This window comes from Larus michahellis, chromosome 10, assembly GCF_964199755.1.
Source record: "Larus michahellis chromosome 10, bLarMic1.1, whole genome shotgun sequence".
In the NCBI taxonomy this organism is placed as follows: domain Eukaryota; kingdom Metazoa; phylum Chordata; class Aves; order Charadriiformes; family Laridae; genus Larus; species Larus michahellis.
This window is the reverse complement of record NC_133905.1, coordinates 17,790,307-17,815,792: the sequence shown is the minus strand read 5'-3', so window position 1 is coordinate 17,815,792 and position 25,486 is coordinate 17,790,307. Positions and strand designations below refer to the sequence as shown.

The 25,486-nt window shown below is 53.5% G+C and overlaps 2 protein-coding genes across 4 annotated transcripts in view; one reads left to right on the top strand and one right to left on the bottom strand.

Annotated features, from left to right (window-relative positions):
• NT5DC2 (5'-nucleotidase domain containing 2) overlaps positions 1-3,324 on the top strand; it is a 30,634-nt gene extending 27,310 nt beyond the window's left edge. Inside the window, exons 12-14 of the mRNA XM_074602764.1 lie at positions 181-321; positions 556-620; positions 1,114-3,324. Coding sequence (XP_074458865.1) covers positions 181-321; positions 556-620; positions 1,114-1,375 — 468 coding nt within the window. The 3' untranslated portion in view covers positions 1,376-3,324. The remainder of the gene's footprint in view (positions 1-180; positions 322-555; positions 621-1,113) is intronic.
• Positions 3,325-4,073: 749 nt separating this feature from the next.
• The window catches only part of STAB1 (stabilin 1), a 61,258-nt gene continuing 39,845 nt past the window's right edge, over positions 4,074-25,486 (bottom strand). For 2 of the 3 annotated variants that reach the window (XM_074602761.1, XM_074602762.1), the window contains exons 37-70: positions 24,708-24,764; positions 23,793-23,888; positions 22,517-22,712; positions 21,957-22,052; positions 20,860-20,905; positions 20,102-20,181; positions 19,021-19,146; positions 18,163-18,236; positions 17,733-17,807; positions 17,008-17,127; positions 15,972-16,019; positions 15,762-15,845; positions 14,723-14,869; positions 14,426-14,563; positions 13,729-13,788; positions 13,447-13,623; positions 12,817-12,903; positions 12,172-12,318; positions 11,970-12,035; positions 11,178-11,391; positions 10,386-10,535; positions 9,405-9,509; positions 8,849-8,956; positions 8,467-8,660; positions 7,638-7,782; positions 7,039-7,172; positions 6,549-6,714; positions 6,208-6,314; positions 5,865-5,984; positions 5,306-5,458; positions 5,064-5,183; positions 4,707-4,853; positions 4,326-4,475; positions 4,074-4,247 (exon numbers count right to left, since the gene is read on the bottom strand). In XM_074602761.1, the coding sequence (XP_074458862.1) occupies positions 4,203-4,247; positions 4,326-4,475; positions 4,707-4,853; positions 5,064-5,183; positions 5,306-5,458; positions 5,865-5,984; positions 6,208-6,314; positions 6,549-6,714; positions 7,039-7,172; positions 7,638-7,782; positions 8,467-8,660; positions 8,849-8,956; positions 9,405-9,509; positions 10,386-10,535; positions 11,178-11,391; positions 11,970-12,035; positions 12,172-12,318; positions 12,817-12,903; positions 13,447-13,623; positions 13,729-13,788; positions 14,426-14,563; positions 14,723-14,869; positions 15,762-15,845; positions 15,972-16,019; positions 17,008-17,127; positions 17,733-17,807; positions 18,163-18,236; positions 19,021-19,146; positions 20,102-20,181; positions 20,860-20,905; positions 21,957-22,052; positions 22,517-22,712; positions 23,793-23,888; positions 24,708-24,764 (3,978 nt within the window). In that variant the 3' untranslated portion in view covers positions 4,074-4,202. The remainder of the gene's footprint in view (positions 4,248-4,325; positions 4,476-4,706; positions 4,854-5,063; positions 5,184-5,305; positions 5,459-5,864; positions 5,985-6,207; positions 6,315-6,548; positions 6,715-7,038; positions 7,173-7,637; positions 7,783-8,466; positions 8,661-8,848; positions 8,957-9,404; positions 9,510-10,385; positions 10,536-11,177; positions 11,392-11,969; positions 12,036-12,171; positions 12,319-12,816; positions 12,904-13,446; positions 13,624-13,728; positions 13,789-14,425; positions 14,564-14,722; positions 14,870-15,761; positions 15,846-15,971; positions 16,020-17,007; positions 17,128-17,732; positions 17,808-18,162; positions 18,237-19,020; positions 19,147-20,101; positions 20,182-20,859; positions 20,906-21,956; positions 22,053-22,516; positions 22,713-23,792; positions 23,889-24,707; positions 24,765-25,486) is intronic. The other variant, XM_074602763.1, reaches the window with a different exon arrangement.

Below are 25,486 nucleotides of genomic sequence, written 5' to 3'. Positions count from 1 at the left end.
AATGTTCCTCCGCAGCTGGTGGCCAGGAGATGGGTGTTACCAGCATGACCTGGCATGGGCCATGGACGCCTGTCCCCTGAGAATCTATAATGGGAACAGAGCTCTTCTAGGAAACAGGGTTGTGTTTGGCTTTCACTCTTTATGTTGAATTCTTGGTTGTTTTTTCACCCCGACCTCTAGGACCTCATGCTGCGTCACGGCTGGAGGACTGGAGCCATCGTTCCTGAACTGGAGACGGAGATTCGGATCATAAACACAGAGCAGTACATGCACTCCCTGACCTGGCAGCAGGCTCTGACGGGGCTTTTAGAGAGAATGCAGGTAAACAGCTCCTCTCTGAGCAGGGTGGGTAGTATGCTGCCTTCTGACCCTGCGTTTTGGGCTTAGCATGGGAATGGGGGGATGTACCATCTTGCCTGTGTTCTCAAAAATAGCTCCTCCCTCTCCTGGTGCAGTGGACTCATGGGTTTGTGAGTTACGGTGGTAACTGGGAGGAGCTGAGGTCTGGTCTGCAGGACTGATGCAACATGGTGCTTTCTGCTGTTGTCTTTGCAGATGTATCAGGATGCAGAGTCAAAGCAAGTGTTGCTGGAATGGATGAAGGAGCGGCAGGAGATCAGGTGCGCTTTGTCCCCCTTGCTCAGGAGGTCTCTCGGGGGCTCCCAGACCTGCACTGGGTCTGTTTTGTAACCTGCTTTGGGGACAGTGGCACTGCAGCTGATGGCCTGTGGTCCTCCCTGGTGTCCCTGTCTTGGGGGCAATGCAGCAGTGCAGCCCTGCAGCTTGGGAGGTTGGATGGGTTTGAAGGCAAGGTGGGGAAGGGGAGGTGGTGTCAGCCTGCGCTGGGGGGTGTTGATGGGCTGTTTGCTACTGCAGCTCCTGCCACTGCGGGTGGGTCCTTGCCCATAACAGGTAGCAAGGACCAGTAAGAGTGCAGTGAATATTCGTCACAGTGTCACTGCATGGGTGCTGGTCTGCATCACAGCCTGGGTGGGAGGGTACTTGGGGTATCCCAAAATGTCCTTTGGGAACGGGCTGCCCCAGGGCTAAGGGATTGGAGGAGGAACCTGGGACCCTGGCCTCTTACTTAGAATGCCATCTCTTTCCTCTCAGGTCGCTGACAAAGAACCTGTTCAACCCCCAGTTTGGAAGCATCTTCCGCACCTTCCACAACCCTACGTATTTCTCTCGACGGCTGGTGCGGTTCTCTGATATCTACATGGCTTCCATCAGCTGCCTGCTGAACTATGACGTGAATTTCACCTTCTATCCCCGGCGCACCCCCCTGCAGCATGAGGCTCCGCTCTGGATGGATCAGCTCTGCACAGGCTGCATGAAAACCCCCTTCCTGGAGGAGATGGTGCACATCCGGTGAAGGGCCAGGTACTCTGGGCAACAGCACCGTGCCAGTCTGTACGTAGGGCCAGGCTGCTCGGCCAGCAGCACCTCTGTCTACCACTAAAGGGCGTTTGACACTTACGTATGTGTGTAGATGGTGTGTTTATTTTTTTTTTTCCTTTCACTGGCTCCATCCCTTTCCCTGAGGTGCTTTGCAGGCTGGACACAGGACGGGTGCTTGTTCTGGGTCATATGTGAGCTCCTCTGTAGGAGTAGGTGAGAGGGAGAGCCAGGGCTGGTGGTGAGAAGCTGCTGCTCCCTGTGCCCAGAGATGTGGCTCAGAAATGGAGTCCTGAGTCTCTGGTGCTTGGTGAGCGCAACCCATGTGAGGTGTGACAAGGTGTGTCAGGTCTGTAGCTGCCCCAAGATCCTTGGGAACTATGGCGTGAGTGATTCTGCAGGGGGACAGTGAGGGGACAGGGTTGCCAACGGGGCAATGGGTGAAGCACAGCAGTGAATGCATCACGGATGACAAAGGCTCAGCAGTGGTACCTACCCAGAACTGGTACCAGCAGCCCTCAGCCCCAGTCCTGCTCCCTGCCAGACTGGTCTGTCCAGCTGGTGACTCTGGTAGGCGACTGTTAGTTAAATGTGCAGGATGTGCAAGTCCTGTGTGAGAGCTGGGTGGGAGTAGGTCAGAAGGTCTAAAAATAAGTGTTTGGTGACCAGCCTGGTTTTTGAGTGAGTTTAGGGCCGTGCACTCTCAGTATTGTGGGGGTTTGGTACCACCTGACATCAGTATTTTGGCAATTGATGCAGTATGGTCAGTTGTGACTTGCAGAGGGATATGTTCAGCCTTTCAGGGAAGGTACAGGGTTGTCAGCAGAGGTGGCCACCTGTGCTCAGCTGGTGGCTGAGATGTGGCCTAAGGTAGATGGAGGGGCTGGTGAGGATGTCCTGGGGTGGGGGAGCAGTTGGTGAGCATGGAGGAGTGAAAGCGGAGTGAAAAGGAGTGTGGCCATGCAAAGCATTGTAGTGCCTCCTGAGGAGGAGGAAGAGGAAAGGTGGTACTAGTGATACCAGAGCATAGAGGACAGGGGACAAGGGTGGAGACTGAAGCAGGTCAGAGCTACTTTAGGATGCGAGGTGCAGAAAGTAGGTTCTTCACCCAGCTCAGGGCCATGCTGGTTTTGGCAAGGCTTCAGACTGCCCCAAGGGACAGGCAGGGCACTGGGGAGTGGTGATGGGGCAGTGAGGTGGGTAGGTGTTGTTGAGAATTTGGGGGATGCTGCTGCTGGCTGGCCCTGGGAAACAGAATGCCATGTCATAGGAAAGCTGGCTGTGTGGTTGGCTGATGGTGGTGGGATGAAGGTGTAAGAGGCGTGCGTCCCTAGGGGCGTGTGGTCTGTGAGGGCCCCAAAACTCGCAGGAGATGAGTAATGTGGCTGCTCTCACTGGACAGGGGGACATGCGGAGGCAGTTTGAAGGCAGAGCTCTTGGTGCAGGCTCTGGAGATGGTGGTTGCCTTGATCCACCGCCTCCTCTCCTCACGGCTGCACCAAGGGTGACGGTACCAGCTTGCCTGTCGGGGCAGCTGCTGTTGAGGTGACAGGTAGGAGAGAGAGGGAACAGAGAACGGGTGCACTTCGTGCGCTGGGCCTGGCAGGGAGCAGGCAAGGCAAGGGGTGAGCAGCTGCAGCACGTGTGTGAGCCAGGTCTTTTGAGCAGCACAATGTGTCTGTGGGGAGGGTACAGGGGGTGGTTTATGGGGAGGCGCTGGGGGATTAGCAGGGGGCAGGCAGGGGCTGCTTGTGCACGCTGGGCTGTGGCAACTGCTGTGTGGGCTGAGCAGTGTCAATAGGCCTGCCGAGGGTGAGGAACCAGGTGTGGAGGATCCTCTGCCAGAAAACTCCTCAGAGACAGGTGTGAAGTACAGTGTGTGTCTGCAGCCCTCAGTGAGACACACACACACACCCACACACACCCCCCCCCCCCCCCCCCGTCTCTTCTCCCCCACCTTCCCACCTGGCGCTGTGCCAGGCTGGCCCCTCAGTCTGTCACTTGCTTCTCCTGCCTCCTCCGTGTGCTACGTGCCAGCCTGTCGCAGACTTTCAAACCGCCTTGCTCTCAACTCAGTGGCCTGAACGAATGCTGTTAACATAGCTGCTCTAATCAGCCAGCTGTAGTATGTGCATGCAGCATTTGATGTCTTTGTGCTGTGTATAGTGTGAAGGCTCAATAAAACTCTGCAGCATGCGTCACTAACTGACTAACCAACTGCCCTGGGTTAACTCCATCTGTGCTGAAACCATGACACCAGCTCACTGCGGGGGGGTGGGGTGGGGTGGTGTTGGGGTGTTGCTCTGTTCTTTGCCTGCCTCGGGGGTGGATGTCAGAGTCGGGGCCGAGGAGCCCAGCACGGCCCACTGTATGCGCCTTGTGGCCATAGTGCAGGCAGGGGCCAGCAGGATGGAGGAAAAGGGGTGTTTGGGGCGGGGGACTAACTGATGTGACCTGGACGTGACCACGGGGGGGAGCGTGAGGGAGGGCCGTTCCCAGGGGCTGCCCACGGGGCGCACTCAGCCGGCCTAAGGCAGGGCTCTGGCGGGCGGCACCTGGCACAGGGCCTCGTGTGGAGGGACCAGCCGGGAGCGGGGCTGGGCTGGGGGCTGACCGGCGGCAGGGACCGGCGCTGGTCGGCGAGGACGGGGACGGAGCCGCGCTGACAGCCCGGCGGCGGCGGAGGGCAGGCGCGGGCAGAGCCGGTGGCGCTGAGCTCTTTATTTGTCTGCGCCCCCCGGGCCGGGCCGGGCCGGGCCGGGCCGGGCCGGGCCGGGCCGGGCCGGGCCGGCGGGAGCGGCTCCTCACGGCGGCGAGCGGCGGTGGTCGGCGTCCGCCAGCAGCGCGTCCTGCGGGAGAGACGGGGTGAGGGCGGGCGCGGGGCGGGGCGAGGGCGGGGAGGGGCGGGGCGGAGGGGCGGGTCTCACCTGCAGCGGCTCGTAGTCGGGGGCGTGTCCGCCGTAGAGCGGGTTGGGGATGGCGACGAGCGGCCGCTGGGGGCGGAGCCGGGCGGCGCGCGGCGCCCCGCGCTCCTGCTGCGGCGCCTCCTCCTCCTCTTCCTCCTCGCGCAGGTCCGCCTGGAAAAGGAGGCGCAGGATTGGCGGGGCTCCCGGGGTGGGCGGGGCCTCCCCCCGGGGCTCCCCCGGGTCCATCATTCCCCCGCCCCCAGAGCTTCCCCCGGACGAGCCGCGGCACCCACGCGTGGCTACCGCCCCCGCCCCAGCCGCCAGTGCCCCCCGGGGCTCCCCCAGACACCCCGCCCCAACCTTCGCCCCGGAGAGGCCGCCGCCCCCGCAGGCTGCACACACCTGAAAATACCCGAACTGCTCCTCCCGCCGCCGCCTCTTCACGCAGTAATAGGCGGCGCCGGCAGCGGCTGCCAGCACCAGCGCAAAGCACAGCGCTGACAGCGTCCCCGTGGCCACGGAGCCCGGCGCCCGGGCCACGCCGTTCACCTGCGTCCACGAAGAAGGGCCCGGTTACACCACTGCCCTGGCAGAGCAATAGGAAGGCCCCAGCGTGGCCGTGGGCAGCCCCCCCAAAAGGAGCCGTGCCAGGAGGGCAGAGAGGAGGTGGCCAGTCCTTAGGACGATTTGGTCACCTTGTCCCCTTTCCCAGGCCTGGTCCCAGGTGTTTCAGCCCCTTCCTTCCCCTCGGACACGCACCTGACCAAGATTAGCGATGGGCGGGGGGATCCTCAGCGGCTCTGCGATCGCATGAATGATGCCGTTGAAAGCTACTATGTCCCACTCCACGATCATCGTGTCATTGATCCCCTTGGCATCCTACAGGGCAGGACAGAGATGATGTCACACGACCAGAAAGCCTCCCCCTTCTTCCCTGTCTCAAAAGAGATGTGGCGAAAACTTGGGGGTTTTTTTTTGACCTCTGCTGAGGTTAAACCTACCGCGTGCTCTGTGCTGTTGCCCGCTGGGAGGTCTGATACACGGAGGTCGTATCCTGACTGGGATGGGATGATGGTGCCCGTTGTGAGGTTGAAGCTGAAGAGGACGATGTTGCTGGATGACACATGGAGCTTCAGCTCTTCTCCCGTCAGTGTCTGAAAAAAACAACAGGGAGCAGGGATGAGAAACGGCTGAGCTGGTTCTCACCCCTTCCCTCCTGCTGTGTGCAACCCCCACCCGGCCTAAGCCCAGACGCTCGCCATGGCCACAAGACAGCTCAATTCATGGGCAACGTGGCACAAAACTACTACACCAAGAAGGGAGGATTGCCAGCCTTAGAAACAGTCAAAGCTCATCTGGAGAAGGCTCTGAGCAACTTGATCTAAACAGCTCTTCCAAGGGGGCGGTCTAGAGCCCTCTAGCAGTCCCTTCTGATCTAAATTCTTCCCCCTTCCCCAGACTATCTCTCATCGCCATCGCGCCAGCTTTGGCAGACTCCCGCTCTCCTCTGGGACTCGGTTCCATGCGCCCTCGAGCGGCCGCTCATCCCTGCTTACTTACTTCATTGTCTGCGAAGCCAGAATTCAGAGGGACAAACAGAGTTTTGGGAGCGGAGTCATCAGACAAATAGAGGAACAAGTCCAGTCCTCCTTCTGTTTCATTGGCAAAATCGAGCAACATCTGGAAAAGATGGGAGATCTTCCCCATCAGCATGCTGCAGGCAACTCAAGGCTGTTACCTTCCTGAGCCTAGAAAACATCCTCCAGTTCCAGAAACAAAATGTTTCTGTGTTTGTACTCTGCACCCCACACACAGCCCAAACCACTGCTTCTCCCTGTTATGGCCCTCCCTCCGCCTTGTTGCCAGCTGCTGGTGTACCAAAGAACAGGAGGGCATCGCTTACGGAATAGAAGGTGGAGAAGCGATCGTGGTCTGCGAGGACATCGGGGAGTTTGCCGCTGCACCAATACCCATCTCCCACGAACCCATCACGGCAGGTGCAAGTCACATCTGCAAAGGAAAGCCAAGATGTGATTTGACTCACCAACGGTGGCTACACCGACCACCTCTCCCTTGACTTCTGGATAGCCCTCGGCATGTTCCCACCCAACATGGGCAAGGGGAGAGGGGGATGTACCCACCTGCCTGGGCCTTATGCTCTGAGCGCAGCTCTCTGCCTGCTGCCCCAACACGCCTCTTGTGCCCAACAGGACCATCCCCAGGAAACGTGCTCGCACCACTCACCCTTCTCCCGGTAGCAGAACGCATCCCAGGTCTCGCTCAGGTTGCTTCGGGAGCCATAGTCCATGATGCCCACTCGGTTAGCCCCACAGCTGGGGCTGGGGTAGGCCGTGGGGTATCCGGCTGTGCCATTGTCCAGCCAACCCACCAAGCACAGATGGAATCCCATCTAGACGAGGAAAATGAATGATTAGATTAAAAATAATCTCTCTGCCTCGATGCACGTTCCCATTGCGCAGCCTTTTGCTACTGTCCCCCAACACCTAAAGTACTGGGCACTGCCAGAGATCCCATCCCAATGTGACTGGCAAGACCCACCTGCCCTCCTGGTTTCACGGATGTAGATGAAGCAAACAGGGCCTGGCAGGTCGCCCACCAACACATCACGGGCTCGCTACCGCTGGACTGGGCGTGGGGAGAAGCACTTCATGCCCCCACCCACCCCGAGGTGATGAAGCCAGCCCCTGCCCGACCTCTGCATCCCTGCCCTGACCTGCTGTGCTGCTGAGAGCTGCTGGAAAGTGGCCAGGGAAGCGCCTTCTGCGGCACAGGCCTTCTGAGCCTGCTCGTAAGTGAAGTCGTACTTTTTTCGGGGTGACTGCAGATGAAATACGCCCACAGTCTTATCTGCAAAATACCAAGGCCAGGGAGCATCAGTACAGTAGAGAGTGAGCAGCCTCCCTGGGGTAGTCGCGTGGGTCCCTTGTGTGAGCACAGGCAGCCAACGGAGGGTGCTCTGTGCTGCACGGGACGGTGGGGTGTGGACGATGCTCAAGTGAGGGCGAGGTGGGATGCAGCAGGCTTGCTCTGAGCTTCTCGCCTCCCAGGAGGGAGTCAGTGCTTACTGGCAGCGTAATCCCACCAGAGGCCATCTCATGCGTCACACAGGAGCAGATGAGGATGGCTTGTCCTCCCCGTGTGACGTGTAGGGCAAAAGGGGAATGTGAAAACCAGACCAAGCTACAGAGACAAGTCCCTGGTCCCTCGGCGATCCCACCCTCCAGCTCTCCCAAGGCCAGAAGGTGAAGGATGAGGGAGTGTGACCTCTCCATGGAACAGCAGCCCTGGCACTGCGGGGTTGAGCACACTCACCATGAAAGTGCAGGTCGGTGCAAATGGCCTGCCGATGGCACTGCCCGTTGTCTTCCAGGCACCGGTCTGTGGGGGGCACGGCCTCTTCCAGGCACTGGATCCCGTCACCGATGTAGCCCTGCTTGCACTCACAGTGCCGCTCGTTCTGCAGCACAAAGGAAGGATGGCATTTGTGTAAGTGCAAACACGCAGATGACAGCTGGGAAACCTTGTACCCCACGAAGACAGGGATGAGCCTTCAGAACGCCTCCACAGCACACTGGGACTGTGACAGAGCTACAAAAAGCCACACAGCGTCTGTCCTGCCCCCACACCCAACTGAACATGAACCAAAAAATGTCACATTGAATCCTCGTCATGTGCTGTTTGAAAGACAGCTGAGCTTTGGGGTACATGGTTCATGGTTCTTGCACTACCTCATGCTCCCAAGTCCCATCTTCTGGCCTGCAATGAGCAACCCTGGTTCTTCTCCAAAAATGTCCAGCATTGACCACCCTGGAGCCCCCAAAACAGTCCATAAATGCCACGACTGACACAGCTTATGTCCCTTAGACAGAGGAATGGGGAAAAATGACCTCAGCATAGCATCAGCAGTGCTGTCACCACAGCCAGGCAGCAGACCGAGGGCATGGCCCCTGCCTGGCAGTAACAGCCTGCAGGATGAGCGCAATAGCTGAGGGGACTGGAGAGGAGGGTCAGGCTTGGGGACTGGGGGACAGGGGGACACTGTCACACTGCTGTCCTCCAGCGGCCTGAAGCATCCCACGGCAGCCACCTGCGCTGTGCTCCCAGGCACGCGGGTCTCCCCAGACCTAGGGGATGTACTCACCGGCCCAGTGCTGATGCAGTTGGCGTGCTCGCTGCAGTCCCCGTTCCTACCGTCCGCACATCTGTCGATGGGGTCGCAGACGTAGCCGTCACCTCCATACCCAGGAGCACAGGCACAGGAGACATTCACGCCAACCTGCGTGCACTCTGCGTGCTTGGCGCACCCCCCGTTGTCCTGGCTGCACATGTCGATCACTGCAGGGATAAAAGTGTTAGGTTAACTAAAACACCCTGCGAGGTGTCCTGGTGGTCGGCCTGGCTGTCCTGCCCGTTGTCACACCAATATAGCCATCAGGAGATGGTGACTTGTTGTCTTGCCGTGTTGCCTGCTTTCCCCTTCACTCACCACCTCGCCATCCCACCCCCTGGTGGCTCCCCCCTACCTGAGCACGTTCTCCCATCTCCTTCGTAGTGTAGGTTGCATTCGCAGAGGTTGCCTGAGCGGCAGACGGCGTGGGGGTGGCACGGTGGAGAGCAGGTGGGCGTCATGACTGAAACCAGAACACACAGAGGTCAGAATGATCTAAGAGCTGCACCACAGACATGGCTGCTGTCGCCAGCCTCTGCCCAAGGCCCCCTACCCCACGCTCCCCCCTCTCTCCCCCTGTGTTTTTTTGCGGATGCCTTGCCCCAAACCCAGGGGTCCATTCCTCCATCAGATATACCTCAGGCCTTCACCTCACCCTCGAGCTCTTCTTGGAGCACCTCTGAGCTCAGGGACTTGTTCATGATTAAGTGGAGCCTTCCTCCTCCTCCTCACCACCCCAGCCCTTGTGAAATTCAACAGCACGGGCCAGATCTCAGGATGAGCCCCGCAACTGAGAGCTCCTTTTTGGACATATTTCTGACCGGCTGCTTGAACAATCCAGCTACTGGGAAAGCAGCCATATGGCACCGGGTTCCAGGGAATAGCGGGTGGTGGGGCTTGGCATTCCTCACCTAGTCTGATTTCGCAGCGGTCTCCAGTCCAGCCCTCAGCACAGAAGCAGAAGCCATCGCCATGCAGTCCTCCGTTGCACACGCCATTCTCGGTACAGTTACACTCTGTGAGGAATGGATAAAAACACTGTCACGGCATCTGCCTCGGTGGCAGTGAAAGGCCACGCTCAGGCCATGGGACAAGCACGTGGCAGAAAGGTGGCTCGTGTGGGCAGTGCACGAAGGCAGGACAGGCAGTATGGATGCATCCCTTCCTGTCGCTGCCAGCCCTGCCACCCCCCCTCTGCAACACGCACCCTTCACAGAGGAGGGCAAGCCTCAAACCCCCATGGCTCCCCTCCCCTAGGCATTTCTAGAGCTGTGTTTTTCACTGAGTCTCTGCTACCATACAGCCATCAAAAACGTTCCTGGAGATCCCACAAACCCCAGCTTGCGACAGGGGAACGGGAACTCCCTTTTGCTTCCCTTTGCCTTTGCCTCACAGGAGCACAGGTCCCTGCTGAGCATGTCCCAGGGGATGCTCTTTCTGTACAGAGTTCATCACGACTTACAGATTTGTCCCCAGCCCAAAATATGTCCTAACACTTTCTGCCAGACTGGGGCTCTCAGCTGTGCGTGACAAATGAGAAGGAGTTTTTTGACCCCACGGCCTCAGCGCAGCAGCGAGGCCATCGGTAGCGTGGCTCCCGGCATGTGCCACCCAACCTTCTCAAACTACAGCTGGAGGCGTTTCAGACAGCACACTATGTTTGCCCAAATGGCTGTCCTGCCGAGAGCCCACAGAGGGATGTCCCCAGCCCCAGAGATTTGACCCGAGCATTACTGGGACTGACGCACACGTGGCAGCACTGACTCCCATGCTGTAAGCTGCAAAGGGGTCAGCCCAGCACCCACCCCCTCTTCGAGTAGCACCATGTGCCGCAGCCACCTCGGCACAAACCCTCTGCATTGCTGCTGCCCCGCGGGTGGAACGACTCTTACCTCGGCAGTCTGGCCCATATCTGCCCGGCGCACACAGCTCACAGCTGGTCCCGATGAAAGCCTGGCTGCAGTTGCATCTCCCTGAGCCACCGATTTTGTCATCGCAGGTACCACGGTTACTGCACGGCGCCTCCAGCCCTCCTGGGCACGCTGCAAATGAGGCACCTTAGTGAGGCTGTGGTGACAAAGTGACCCTGTGCGGGAGGGGAGCCTGGTGCCACATGAGCTGCCGTTTATGGGGTGCTTGGACCACAGAGCCTGCTCGGCAGTCCTGGGAGTGAGTGCTGGGGACACCCCATGACAATAAACCTTAGGAATGGGGGCAAGAGAGACAAATTTAGCATAGCTTCCAGCCTGGGATGACCCTCTGCTGCAACGTGCTGAGTTTGTGCTGGCCCACCCCACGCTAACCTGGCAGCAGGCTCACCCAAGGACCTGAAAACTGCCCACACACAAAGTGCAGAGGGCAGATGCCAGAGGATGGTTGAGCATCATCAATATCTAGGGGTGAGTGACATGTCTGACAGCCACCCCCCACAGCCCTGTGCCCAGGGCTCTCCATGGGGACACAGGTCTCTCCAAGGAAAAGGAATTCCCCGTTATACCATCCGCACACACTCCCAGGGGATCATTCCCTGCACCCTCTATAGACTGGGGCTCCCTGCCTGGGGTTTTGCCCACCTTTCCTTGAGGATGCATGTCCGTGGACACCAGCCATCTGTGCTGAACCAGAAATGCCACCTTCCCACAAGAGAAAGGGCTGGGGCGAGAAAGGGTCGCACGGCTCCTTACCCCAACAGTCCCGGCCGTAATGGTTTGCACAGCACTGCGGGACCCACTGGGTGGAAACGCAGTTCCTCTTGCAGCCTCGTTTCAGAGGCCCCCTGGAAGAGAAGTGTCTTCTGAAGTCCCACGGGGAGGGCGGCCGCAACAAGGAGTTGCGGTGAAACAGAAAAGTGTTTCTCAACAGCTGGTTTCCGTAATAGTAGCAGCGCCTGGTCCCCCCCTGCGAGGAAACAGGCAAAACAGAGTTTGCCACGTTGGTCACTGACGTCTCACCTTGACTTTTTTTGTGCCACTCATTCAGTTTTATGACAAGTAACAGAGACTTCCTAACATGTGATGGGACTGGTGACAGAGGAGCCACCAATGTACCTCAGGGACGTGCCAGAAGCCTGGCAGAGAGAGACAATGGGCGATGCAGTGAGAATGGGGTACAACCACTGCCCCTCAAGGCTGCTCACCATCTGATCCCTGGTCCATCTCAAGTGGCCAGACCAAGCTCTTTTGTTACAAAGCACCCAGAGAAGCCCCCAGTGCTGCTACAGGGGCCCCTGCAGCTGCTGTCACCCATGTAGGGATTGACTAAGCAAAGACCCTTGGAGCCCCCGACCCCATGTTGCTCAGCCCAGCTCCTGCCCTATGGGACTGCGTGACTTGGGGCAAGGTATGGACAATGCGACCGAGCCAAGGGACTTGCCACATGCAAGTGTGCCTTCATTTTGCTGCTAAAACATGAGGGGTGTATGGGTATTGTCATCAGCCCCTAACAGGCCTCCTTGGTGACAAAGCTGTGAGCTTTACCTGTTGAACGGAGCCAGCAGGGCAGGGTGGCTCAAAGCCACAGAGTCCGCAGCTCTCTGTAGATCCCTGTGGAGGGGAGAAAGAAACCCCACAACAACAACTCAATATGTGCTTCTGCCTCTCTCGGCTGCTCAGAGCTCTGCCGAGGAAGAGTAGCAAGCCCTCCCAACAGATCCTCACTGGCCTCATTGCAAGTGCTCACCTGCAGCTCAACAAAGCGGAACTCATCACAACGAGATCCCAGATCCGGTGGCTCCAACAGCCTATCAATGCCATAAGCAATGCCCCCATTGAATTCCATGTGCCTCTGGATGATGGTGGCGTCGCCGTTCCCCACCAGGAGCTCACCCTACCAGAGGAAAAAACCAAATTGTGATCCTGGCACATCCTACATACTGGCTGCACCACCCAAAAGTTGCCCTTTTTGGCTGCCATGACTTCTCAATCACCCCAAGAACTCTCCAAAATCTCTGTGCTCATGTCCTTGACCACACTTCCCAACTGCCACTTTTCATGGCCATGGAAACTAAGAAATGGCCTCTGTCCATGCAACTTTACATGCTCTGTAAAGGTCATGGCACCATGTGGTTTGCTTTGCCACCTGGTCATCGGGAAGTGCATGTGCAGGTACCACATGCCTCCACACTTTCCTGCCAGCTGGCCACAGAGTCTCAAGCCTCTCTACAGACTCAGCTGAAGCCAGGGCAATGGGGTGTCTCAGCCCACAAGCACCCCAACACTGTGCTCACTTCCTGCTAGTGACCAACATGGAGCATCGGTTGCCCTTTGGCAATGCCCAAGGACACTCGCTCTGTGGAAAGCCGAGCCTAGCATCACCATCACTCACCACATGGGTTTTGCTGCAGCTGAATGAGATGGTGGAGCCATGCATGGTCCGGATGGATTTGACTTGGGGCACGTTACCAGCCACAATCTAAGAGGGAAAAAGAAGAAAGTGAAGGGAGAGACAGGCAAAACTGGCAGTTCATACTTCTAACAGGATGCTGCCTGGTGAGGACAGGGCTCAGCAGCCACACTCAAAGGGGGTGTGACATGTCAGCACGTGAAGCTGGTGTGGGTGGAACAGCGTAACTATGCTGGGTTAGTCCCAGATTCCCGAACAGTGAGAGGCCAGTGAGTGTAAGCAGACCCTGGTTTTGCTCAGCTGGATTTCCCTTGTTCATTGCCCCTATAGACCCTGTTTGTGAGCCTTGTGTTGATGCTCTGGCAGCGATGTGCCCTCCCCAAGAAGCTGATGACAGAAGGTTTCAGCTCAGCCTCCCTGCACTAGAGGTTCACAATGAAGCAGTAGTTGCCTAAAATGCTCAAATAGCTTTGGGTCTACTCAAGACAACTAAAATGCTGCACATTCTACAGCAGCAAAATATTTGGCAAGGTCGCTCTGGTGTAACCATAGGCAGGTGGTGGCACCACATGTGGCCTCGGGAGGTATGAGCCAGTTTGTCGTCACATTTACCTTTATGTCCCTGATCATGTGTGCTTTGAGGTAGGAGGCCAGCACATCCCGATGCTCTCTGCGGTACAGCCACTTCTGCCTTTTCTCCGAGAGGGCGTTAAACGCAGCATCTGTGGGCCACAGCATGGTGAAGGGTCTGTGCAGAGGGTCACTAACCAGTGGCAGCAGCTCAGCGTCCTGTCCGAGATAAGAGGGGATACAAAGAAAAAGCCACAAGCCAAAACTGAACGTGCTCGTGTACACACCACCTCCCCACAGAGCGGCAGGAGTCAGGTCACTCACCTGCAGCAGCTTGCTATAAATGGTGTATCCAAAGGCCTCTGCCACTTCCGTGATGTTTAGCTGCAGAGGGAAGAAAGCAAACAACTGTCGTTAAGAGGTCCCCCTCCAGGACCTGGAGCAGTAATGCAGGGGAGAAACCAGATGGTTACCAACTACAGTAGCTAAACACAACTTTAACTCTGTCATCATCATGCTGCTGGATTTGGCCTGGCGAGTGCTGGCATTCAGCAGCTGCCACTTTTCTGATTCACCCTGGCTAGATGCTGCTATGGCAGGAGCTGGTATGAATTTCAGCACTCTGCTGTGCTGTACAGAAAACATGTTATCTTTTATAAAATGCAGGATCTGTAAGCTCCTAGAGCTTGTTTAAGGAGTACCAGAGAGACACTGGCAATCTCACACTACAGTCTGCTCTGCGCTGGAAAGCATCTGTCTAGATCCAGTACTGTTCTTCCCTGGTGATGAATCACAGCTCCTGTCCCAGATATTGCTATGCCACAAATGCAGTCACCTGCACCAGCCGAAGCTGTGCCCTCCGACAACCCCTACACAGCTAGGAACAGGGAGGAAGAGCACCCCACGTCATCTTGGGCTGAGGGCTTATCAGGGACAGCACTATCACAGCTGTTGGGAGAAAGATCCTAGGCCTGTCCTCACCACAGCAGTTATCAGGGCACAGTCACTGCTTCAGCCTTACCCGTGAGATCTTTGAGGAAATGTTTCGGTCCACCAGGTCACTTGGAATGAGGATCTTGTTGATGAAATGAATGACCCCGTTCACGCCAACGATGTCACTCACAACCACTTTGGCTTCCTCATTGAGATAGATGCTATTCTGAGAGAGAAGGGATGTGATGAGATAGTCGCACCCACGGCACCACTCTATGAGCTGTCTGCAGCAAGTAACTTGCCACAACCACAGTGGCCTTCAAATGACAGCAAGAGTGACATCCTGACACATGGGACAGGGAAGGGAATTGCGGGAGAGAACTACCTCTTTCTCTGTGATCTTTATTTTGTGGCCAGATAAAGATGTAAGGGACTCCTGGGCTTCCAGGTCACTGGACAGCAATTTCTGGCAACCCACCATGTGGTAGCGAAGCAGGTCCCGGAGGAGACCTCTGCTCCTCCACTCCTCAAACTACAGACAGAAAACAAGAATGAGGTCACACTGGGGCCACTTTGCCTTGCAGGGGAACCCCCAGACCTGATGAGGGATACCTGGGTTGCCCAAGCCCCCTCTGACCCACCCCTACAGGAAAGCCAGTCCCTCCCAAAACACAGTGAATGCACAAAACCATTGGAGAGCTTTGGGAAATTTCAACCAGCTTAACGAAACCAGCATTCAGGTCCCTTGATGGAGGACAAATGACCATATTGGCCTAGAGGAAGTGATGTCTGGGATATGTGGTCACTGGGAATTGTTCCTTCATTGGGTGTATGGGAGGCCTGTGAGAAAAAGGTTGGGACTAGCGGTGTGATGCTGCCCAACGTGACTTGTCAGTGATGGTAATGGGATATTCCATTACACCAACACCAAAAAGCTGTTGGTTAAGAATCTGGGTCACAGAGTCACAAATAAGAATCTTTCCTCCCTCAGGTCTCCACTTGCGCCAAACATCCCACTTGCTGTGACTAAAAGGAAGGGACCAATGGAAGTGGAATGGCAGGGCCTGGGGCACAGAGAAAGAATAAGAGGTGTTCGTCACAGATACCTTGAAGCCTTGCTGTTACTAACCCCTAATAGCCATGGGCATCACCGATTTGGCACAGTGTCTCAGTACCGTGAGGCAGAGGCTCCAGTAAGGGTGTCCTTACAACAGAAGCCATGCCCACCCCTGCCCAGACTGTCTCTGCAGTGAGCCGGCATCCAAACCTCTGCTCATACACTGACGGAGAATGGGAGGTGCCTTTAACCCTCTGCAGCGCAGCCCCTGTGCTTCTATTCACTGGGCAGACAACCCCAGAGAGGACACTGCCGTGACCGGAGCTTGCCAAACACCTGACAGTGCTTGGGATAGAAGGACACTTACTGTCGTGGTGTTTCCTATGAAATCTGTCCGTGGGACAAAGACAGTGAAAGGCCCTGCCCCACTGAGCTCCTTGATGTTTTCCGCCTGTGGTAGAAGAGCATTTGTGGGAAGGGAAACAGAAAATATAGTTCCAGTTAGCAAGACCCTTTGCAGAAAACCTTAAGTGGGATTTACTACACAGAGACAAGGACAAAGTTGTTTGTCACCAACCAGTATCATCTTAAAGAACACGGATGCATCTTCGATTCTTCCGAGCTCCTTAAACAAAGAGAAAGAGCTGGTGTTAGCAGAGTCCCTTCCACTCGCTCCCGGCCAGCCAGCATGGCTCCTTCCACCCCGGTCACTCTCCCACCCCAATGAGACACCAGTTCTCCTGATGCACCATAGTGATCTTTCCCTCCCTCCCTTGCCAGTGCCGCAGGCACGGATGATGTGGGGGTTACAAAGCAGGCAGTGACCTCTGCCTGGACCATTCATATTGCAGATGCTGCAGGATGCAGCAGAGAGAGATGAAAGCTGGCTGCTTCTGCAGCAGCTGTCTCAGAGGTTTAACTGCCCCTGTGCTCACGGGACACCTTGAGGGCTTCACAAAACCTTTGCTTTAACCTCACTGTGCTGCCACTACCAGTTCGGGGATGCTGTCCAGAGTGGCAGACAAGGCTTGGCAGGGCAAACTCCCTCGTCTTACCACACTAACTTCCAGTACGAGCAGAAGCACAGAACTGAGTACATGTCTTTTCTCCCAGCTCTGCTGTGGGGATGACGGCTTTTATTTGCCACTACCAGAAAAAGTCACCAGTTTGCCCAAGGACAGCTGTATTTGCAACAGAGCTGGAGACAAACTGCTGCCCTCCAGACTGGTTCTCAAGTCCTGGCATTGCCACAGGGGACACCCGCCCTGATCCCACAGACAGGGAGATGTGAGTCCCCTTGGGAAAAAAAAATCATTACTCCTATTTGCTTATAACATTAAGAAAACAGCATCCTGGAGGTATGGACAATGTTGCTGGCAGAGCAGCCAAGTGTTCACATCATGACTCCCTTTGGAGCAAAGTCCCTTTACTGTGATTCTCACATCAAATACACCTACAATTTATGGACAGCTTGCTGGTCTCCACTCCTACACCACACACGTGTCGATACGACGCTACAGATCTGCTCATTTGCAGCTTACACTCGGAGGGGAGGGAGTGGTTTGCTGCAGGGCAGGGTGCCCAACACAAAAGATGCTGCACATGCTTCTCACCTGATATACTTTGCCATGGCAGGTGAAGCCATCTCCGACACTGTGCCAAGAGCAGGAGCAGTTTCGAGTGCCGGGGCCCGTGTACTTGCAAAGCCCAAACGGACTACAGCCTCCGTTGTTCTAGCAAGGAAAGTGAAAGGCTTCCATGGAGGAGCATCATCAACAATTTGAATGGCCACTTTCATGCAGGAGCTGCTAACTACATCCAGCCCAGTGGAAAGGAAATCATTCCTCCCGTCCGTCTAGTGCCTTAGAATAAACCTCACCCAAATCCTCACAGGCTTTTCAGCACTAAATCCTCCCACGAAACAAGATTTCCGTGCCTTACTTTGGAACCCAGAGTGATGACAAAACCCATGATTCAGAGAGACATTTTGACATGGCAGCGATGTGGTGAGCACAGGTTACTCTTAAGCTTTTGAGCATGTCCCACACAAATTGGATGCAGAGAAACAAGCCAACATGCCTCCAACCCTGCGTCACTGTTTCCACACTGCTTCTCCCACAAGAGGGAGCGCCAGGTGGCCGACGTACTTGCAGGTTATTGTGACAGGCAACGGAAAACAAACCAGGAAAACACCAGGAAATCCCTTCAGCATGTGAAAAGGGGAGACAGCCAGCTCTAAACAAGCAGGCTAATCCTGTTCTTTATGTTAACTGTTGGGAGAAAGGAACACTTCAAGGATGTGGCCTTCGCCTCTGGCAACAGCAAAAGGCAAACATACCTGTTCACACAAATTGATGGGGTTGCATTGGCTCACGCCATCCCCGCTGTAACCAGGAAGACAGTTGCAGGCAACCTGGAGGGAGAACAAACGCTCAATCTGAAACTTTGACCCAAAAATAAAACACGCAACGGCAGAGCTAGATGGAAAGCATGTGGTATAGCAGCCATTGCTACATTCATGAATAACCATGCTTGTGTCAACAATAAATATAACCCGAGACTGCCTCCAGCCTCTGGCCAACAGAAGGCAGGCATCTGCTTTCAAGGAAACAGCAACCTTTTCATGCCCTTCCCAGGCAGCTTTTCTGTGTGGAAGGTAATAAGCAGAAGGCAGCACGCTGCCATGGAAAGGACTCTCTCTAAGAGAATTACACAGCTGTGACAACCTCCATAATAATGTTGCCCTGACATCCATCTTATGTACTCACCTTCCTTGGGCCTGTTTTAATGCACTCTGCGTTGGTGTGGCAGCCCCCATTGCTTTCGAGACAGAGATCAATTTCTGCAGCAAAACAATAAGGCCACATTATTGCTGAGGGCTGCTCAAGACAGCTGGGAATTGGTGACCCAAAGAGGTTTTGGGAAAGCAACAGGGGGATCTTCCCAGCTTGCAAAACGTTTTAGTAGAAAAGTGACTTGTGATAGCAAAGGAATAGGGTACAACTGCAAGTTCTGTTCCTGGCACAGTGGGTCTCTGAGCTGTGATAAATCCACCCACAGAAAATCCCATGCCTGCCCGGGTGTGCTTTAAAAGATATGAGAGGACTGGACTCTCCCACAGCTCCATCTTCATCTCAGACCACCACTGTGGGAGACTGCAGTCATCCTCCATCTCTGGATCTCCCCATGACGTGCATCATCAGGGCAAGAAACCTCTCAGGGCTCTTTTGCTTTGAGACCAAAACACTGGTCTGAGGCCATGCAGCGAGACAGGTGCCAAGGGCAGTGTGGGCTCTCTGCCCACTTTTGGGTGGCCCTGTGCTGGGACAGTGATGACCACTTTGCTAATTGTGACTTGGGAGAATGCTGAGCACATACCTACAGGTATGCATGTACACACGTGCACCTACCTGTGCATACACCTTGACAAAAAGCTAAATAAAACACAGTTGAATCAAGATCAGCCAGCAATTATTGGCTTTGAAATAATCACTGCATGAGCAGGGCAAAAGGAGAACTGAGTTATTCAGCACTTTAGCCTGAAATTTTAATGCTTTTAGCCTGAAATTCCCCTTTTCACAGATGATGCACTGATGCTATCACCAAAACATGCACTAAACACTCACCCATGCAGAGCGTCCCGTCTCCAGCGTAGCCTTCCTTACAAACACAGGTTCTCTCTCCTGGGGACACTTTAGTACACACAGCGTGTACGGAGCAGCCACCGTGATTGATAGTGCATGGATCTATTTCTGTCACCACAAACACGAGAAGCAGAATCAGCTCAGAGCATATAGTTAAGAGGAACTGTGCTGGAATGATCATTCATCTCAACAAAAATCACAACATCTTATTAAAATACCTTTGTTTTTCAATGAAAGTGTGGGTCCTTTAAAGGCATGGGGCCTCATCCAGATCTGTGAGAGGCCAGTCCAAAAGTCATGCTGAGCTGAAGTAACCCCCAAATTTGACTAAGAAGTTTTTATGTCACAGCATTCGCTCACTGAGGACTAATGGTTAGACCAGAAAAAAATATTTTCCTGCACAATGTGAAAGGGTTTTTTTCCTTTTTTCCCCTCACGCATTTTCAAACAAGGGCAATACTGAAAAGAAACTGTGCTGTCTATCAATGTCTTGATTTGACCGTTACAGTTTTATCATCCTGAGTGTTTTTTTTCTTGACTATCTGGTTTTGACATAGACGAGGTTTGTATGTAGCTCTAGAGCAGTATCCTGAAATCTTACCTCATTTTGGCACAGCTGCTGCTCTGCTTCTACCCAATTTCATCATGGCCAAAAATAGAAGTACAAAATTCTAGAGAATCGAAGCATCCATACTCCAGGGATTCATGGCCAAAGTTTTTATATCTTTGCCACTGCTGCTGTGACACCAGAACTAAAACGACCCATCCATGTGCATCTCTTTCCACAACCAATAAGCTCTGCCCTGCTACACTTGCCTCCCTTTTTATCCCTCTCTCGCAGGCTCTAGCAACAACAAGAGCAGCCCATGTAAAGCTCTGGACTGGAAAACCTCTCTACTAAAGCATGGCAGAGTTCATGGTGGATGGCTGAGAGGAGAAGGATTTGAATGATCTTTTTCCTGGCAACATCATGCTGTTTGTTTCACAAACAAAACCCTTGCTTCTGTGTAGCCTCAACAGCTGTTCCCAAGCCTTGAATCTTGCCCACACTTGCTGGACATACCTGTGCAATGGGTTCCATTCCCTGTGTATCCAGCAGAGCAGGAGCATGTAGGTGGGGAATCTGCAGAACTATTGAGGCAGCTGAAACAAGAAAGGGATAAACGATCCCTGACGACATCTCCTGATTTGCTTCACCAGTGGGAAACACCATACAAGCCTGGCGTGTGCAAGTTAGAAACCACAATTGCATCTTCAGGAGGAACATGCCTGAAGTTGCTGTGTATTTCTTTACAGTCCCAAATACTCAAGTCACTCTGGCTGGGAAGCTGGCATCCAGCTTCACACCTCGCACAGTGCACCTTCACCATGCCCATATGCTTCTGCATGGTACAAAAGAGATGGCTGGGTCCCAGTACCCCAAAATAGACCAGATAATGGATGGAGAAGCCATCACAGCCCATCAGCCTATTTAATTCCATGGGGGGGCAGGCAAGGCAGAAAGGGCTTGTGAATGGCTGCTTGATTTGCTCCATGAATGAGGCGGCCTTGGAGTACCTTGGAGTCTCTGCTTTCTCCCATCCACACATGCACAAGGAACTTGGAAAGAATTTATGCTCAGACAAAGTCCTTGGGAAAAGCACATGGCAGCTTAGCACCAAAGAGAGTTCCCAGGATGGAACTCACATTTATGCACCTTTAATGATCAGGCAGCTCCTCCCAGCCCTCTGTGAAGCCCTAAACACAGAATCACCTCTATGTAAAACTCATACAAACACACATGGCTTTCTGAGAATGACCCAGTCCCTTGTCTGTACTTACTTGGCCATTTGATGGCAAGTGTTATTGCATAAGTCGATCTCGATTACTGCAAAAGAAAACACAAACGTGACTTGGCATTTTCAATTTAGCTCTTGCTGGGGCCATTTCTGCCATCTAGAGTAAAGGACCCTGCAAACAGGCTCACTGCCACACTTGTGGTGCCCTGACCGATGATGGGACACATCAGCAGTTATGCTAACTCTCACGTCCTGTGTGGCAGCAGGAAAACCTCATGGGATTTATGTTTTGGCACTTTGCACTGGAGTGAATTTGATGTTCTCTGTCTGAGCTAACGGTTCAATTTGATCCTACCTGTATGGCCTCCAGACTGCTAGGAATGAAACAAGGACTGAAAACTCATTAATCCAGACATAGAGGGGCATTTGGCTTTTCCCCATTTGAAGCAAAAAGATGAACTTGTTTCATGCTTTACATTGATACTATATAAGACTGCTCCACTCAATCTCCATTTCTAAATGCCCCCAAAACATTTGACCTCACTACAAAATCAGTCTTGGTGTGCAAACCTTTAAAATCCCAAAGTATTTAGGAGCTCAGGTTAACCCCCACCCCAATGGTAATCATAATCCCAAATCCCAGGAACAACCACCTTCAATAAATTACTTCGACACACAATGACAGAATCATTGAGAACTGCAGACCATGGCCTGAGCTCACCTAAATCAATCTGTGAGCAGAAAAAGCAACTCAGCAGACACACCGGGACCCTCTGGAGGTTTCAAACCAAGTCCTGCCGCCTTCTTAGGCAAGTAACAGGAGTCATGGTCATCCCAGTCTGGCTGGGAGCTTTTACCTCTCTCCCAGGGTGACGGGCTCTTCTTGAGGTGCCTCAAATCTCAGTGGGGACAGAAGCAGGTGATATGCTTTTCCCTACATGAATTTCACCAAAATAACTCCGGGAGTCATGTACTGCTGGGAAGTCACACCACAAATTCAGCTTGTGGGCAAGAATGAGCTAGCAGAGGCTGATAAGCTTTCGGGGGGGGATGCAAAGCACGTGCAACTGCAGTCACCTTGCTCAGCTAACACAGATTTCTCTTCCAAATTACACCATGAACCCCTTCACACTCACGTACCTTCTTGGCAGGTAGGGCCCTTCCATCCTGGGAAACACTCGCAGCTCCCATCCCCTTGCAGTCCATCGTTACATATGCCATTGTCACAGGCACATTCTGCAGGGGAAATATAAACACTCATCACTGTCAAACCAACCAGGTCTCATAAGCAGAGTCTTGCTGCCATTTTGCTGGCTGCTCTGTTCCTAATCCAATGCATCGAACTGACATAAAGAAAATGCCACAGGAGTATCAGCTCTTGTTCCCTCTCTATTAGGCCAAAAAGCCCAGGAACAGACCACTCGCCTCTACTTTCTGTAGTTTGGGTGGCAGCAGTATGAGCAGCATAACACAGTCAGTCGTGCCTTGGTTTGAGGATGAAAAAATGGGGCTACTCCTCTAGCTGACCACAAGCGCTCACAAGCTTCCCTCTCTCGGTGGCCCATCAGCTGTTCGCCTGTCTCAGAGGTCTTGGGACACTTCCTCCCTCCCACCACCCCTTCCGAGAGCTGAGAGGTGGCCACTTTTCTCCCTTTGCAAGCAGGATGGTAGAGACAAGCTGCAATAGCCATCAGTGTCACCTGATTTGCAGTCAGCTCCGTATCGGCCCACTTCACACATTTCACAGGCAGTACCATGGAAACCCTCCAGGCATCGGCACTCTCCACTGCCCTCAATACCATCCTGGCATTCCCCGTTCCCGGAGCACCACTGGCCTGGCTTCCCTGGGCACATCTCGCACATGTGTCCGTAGTAGCCGGGGCAGCAGACGGATCTCTGGAGAACGAACAAGAACAAGTTGGGGTGAGCCGTCTTGTGAAGCACAGACAAGGTACAGCTTTATTGTGAAAGCTGCTCTATTCCTTTAACTATGTGATATCCATAATTTCTGACGACGCAGGAAAAGGCCAGATGTGCACAGGTTGGATGGGGTGAACCCTCTAAAATGGGGTGTTCTGTTGCCCAGAGCTTCATGTAAAGGTCTGCAATGCCCTTGAGCAACACTGGCCACTTGGTGAGTAACGCAAATGTTCAGTCCTGTGCCCATCAAGTCTATCTCCTGCCTGTGTCCTTACCATGTCCCACCAGCAAGAGAGGCTCTGCCAAAGGTGATTTGGTTCAGAAGCCTCATTTAACCGCTCTCTTCTTTCTGCATCTACCCACCGAGAGAGGAAACCATGATGGGACCAAATGAAGAGAAACCTTGTCTAACGAAGGGATGCAGAAGTGTTCAGTGAGAGACAAGTGCTGACTGAAGCTCTGCATGTGAGTACTGTATGTCCAACTCCCTCTCTCCCTTCTCCTCAATCTCCCATTCCCACTAAACTTACCATGGGGGTGCTTCAATACCTGTAAGAGCTCAAATACACACTTTCTTTTACCATTTCCTCTTCAAGTGTTTTCTCCCAGCCACACATTTTCACGTTTTGTGAACGTGGTAGGGTCCATAATAGCTGCAAGACCTTCTGCTCCTCACTTTGCTTTGTCTCCAATTAGTCATCAGTTATTCGGGAAGGCACACGCACAAGTGAAATGCCATCATTCATGTCTCATTTCCTTAGGAAACCAGACTACAAACATTCAACTCCTCCTCTTCCTCTGCAGGACAAAACCCAAAGCAACAATACCAAAGCGGCAGGCCACAATCCATCACTGTGCAGACATTTCCGCAGGTTTGTTTTTTCTCCAGTGCCCTCTATCTCCAGGATGGAGACCGACTCCCAGACAAGCCCAGTTTCAGCGACGCAATGGCAAAAATGCAGCCAGGACTTCAGCACAGGCTGTATTTCCATGGCTGTATTTCTAATACTCGTCTTGCTCTTGTCAAAATGAATCTGAGGCAAATGTTTTTCTTACCAGAGAAACTTTTGCACAGGTGAAATGGCAGCCAAGTATTTCTGTATCCCCAGAGCGTAATTCACAGCGAGCGAGATTCTTGCTTCCTGGCACTTCCTGCAGATATAATTAACATAGATACAGATAGAAGATATTACAATATTTAGACAAACATTGTACATTTTGGTACATATGGCAGTGTTCTTGCCTAACAGAGGAATAATGCTTTTTACCCTACAGGAACAGCCCTAAAAATTTGGACTATCCAGAGCTGAAGACCAATGAGGCATCTCTAGATGTGAGGCCACCAGTTTATTTTGTTACCTGCCAAATCCATGATATACATGACAGTGTGAATACTGAGAAAAAGTAATAGGAAAATTTTTGGCATAGAGTAAAGTAATGAAGCCTAAGAAGCCAGATGTGGCTGCTAGGCAATTCATAGCCAGCATGGAGATGAAATGTTTAATTGTTTTCCTCTCTGGAAATGTTTGTCACTCACGCATAAACAAGCTGCAGGCACAACCAGCCCATCTGTGTGAACGAATCAATGGTCCAGACTGGGAAATGACTAATGCACTCCTAAACTGGCTCTCCTTGACGATGATGTCAGAAGAGTAAAAGATGAAAAAAAGACATCTCTTCTTCCCTGCTAAGGGGGGAAACTCCCCACGCTGCATGCTCTCAAGGGCTCCTGAAATTCAGGCAAAGCCTGTGCCAGCTCTGTAAGGAGCCTCATGGTTCACGTTTGTGTTTTTCCTGCGTAAGACTCCCTTGGCTTCCGCTTTCTCTTACAAACCCTGCTAATGAATGAGCCACAGAGGACTCAAGGGCACATTTTTTGAGGTATCGAGATGACATCTACAGAGCAATAAAAGGACATCAAAGCACTATCTGCAAACAGTCTGTGAGATGTCACGTGAATCAAAGACTCACCACAAGAACTGATCCAGGTGGACACTTGATCCCCTTCTCACACTTGCCGCATCTTGACTAGGGCACAGAGAACAGGACAAGTCACATGTGTGCCCTCCACCCACGTCACACCAAGACACTAATCTTGAATTACAAATGGTGCTGTACAGGCTGCTGGCTGGGACAACGACAAAGATGTGTGCTCCATGGCTCAAAACACCAAAAGAAGAAAAATCATGATGCATGACCCTCAGGTACTGGCTGCTACCAAAGTCTTCACACGAGGTCTTATTCCTGCACTCCAGTGGTGTACACAAGGTCTTACTTCTGCACTCCAGAGACCGTACCACAAAACAAACCAGAAGAGATCCTGTTACACCTTTCCTGAGTCTCTGAGCTGGGGCAGGGCTTTCTGTAGGCCTGGAGTTCCTTCACGCAAGGCTGCAAATACCTTTTTTCTTATCTGTAACAAGGCAGGCATACCTCAGTCTGACCCTGCAATCTTCAGATGGCCAAGAGCCACATGATACATGCGGGCTGGACATTGGCCATGACTCCCAGACAGACCATAGCATTTCCTAGAGGAGCTTGTGGTCATGCCATGCAAGAATTGGGCTGGATTCTCCGTCCACATCTGAGCATCTGGGAGTCCCTGCACCAGCCTGCCCCACGGCTGGCACTGTGAGAGAACCCCAGCAAGTGAACTGAATGTGATCTGCACAAGAGTTGCCGATCTGCTGCATTAGAAGTACAGAGTCTGAGGCTAGGAGGTGCCAAGTCTCCATCATGCCCTAATTCAC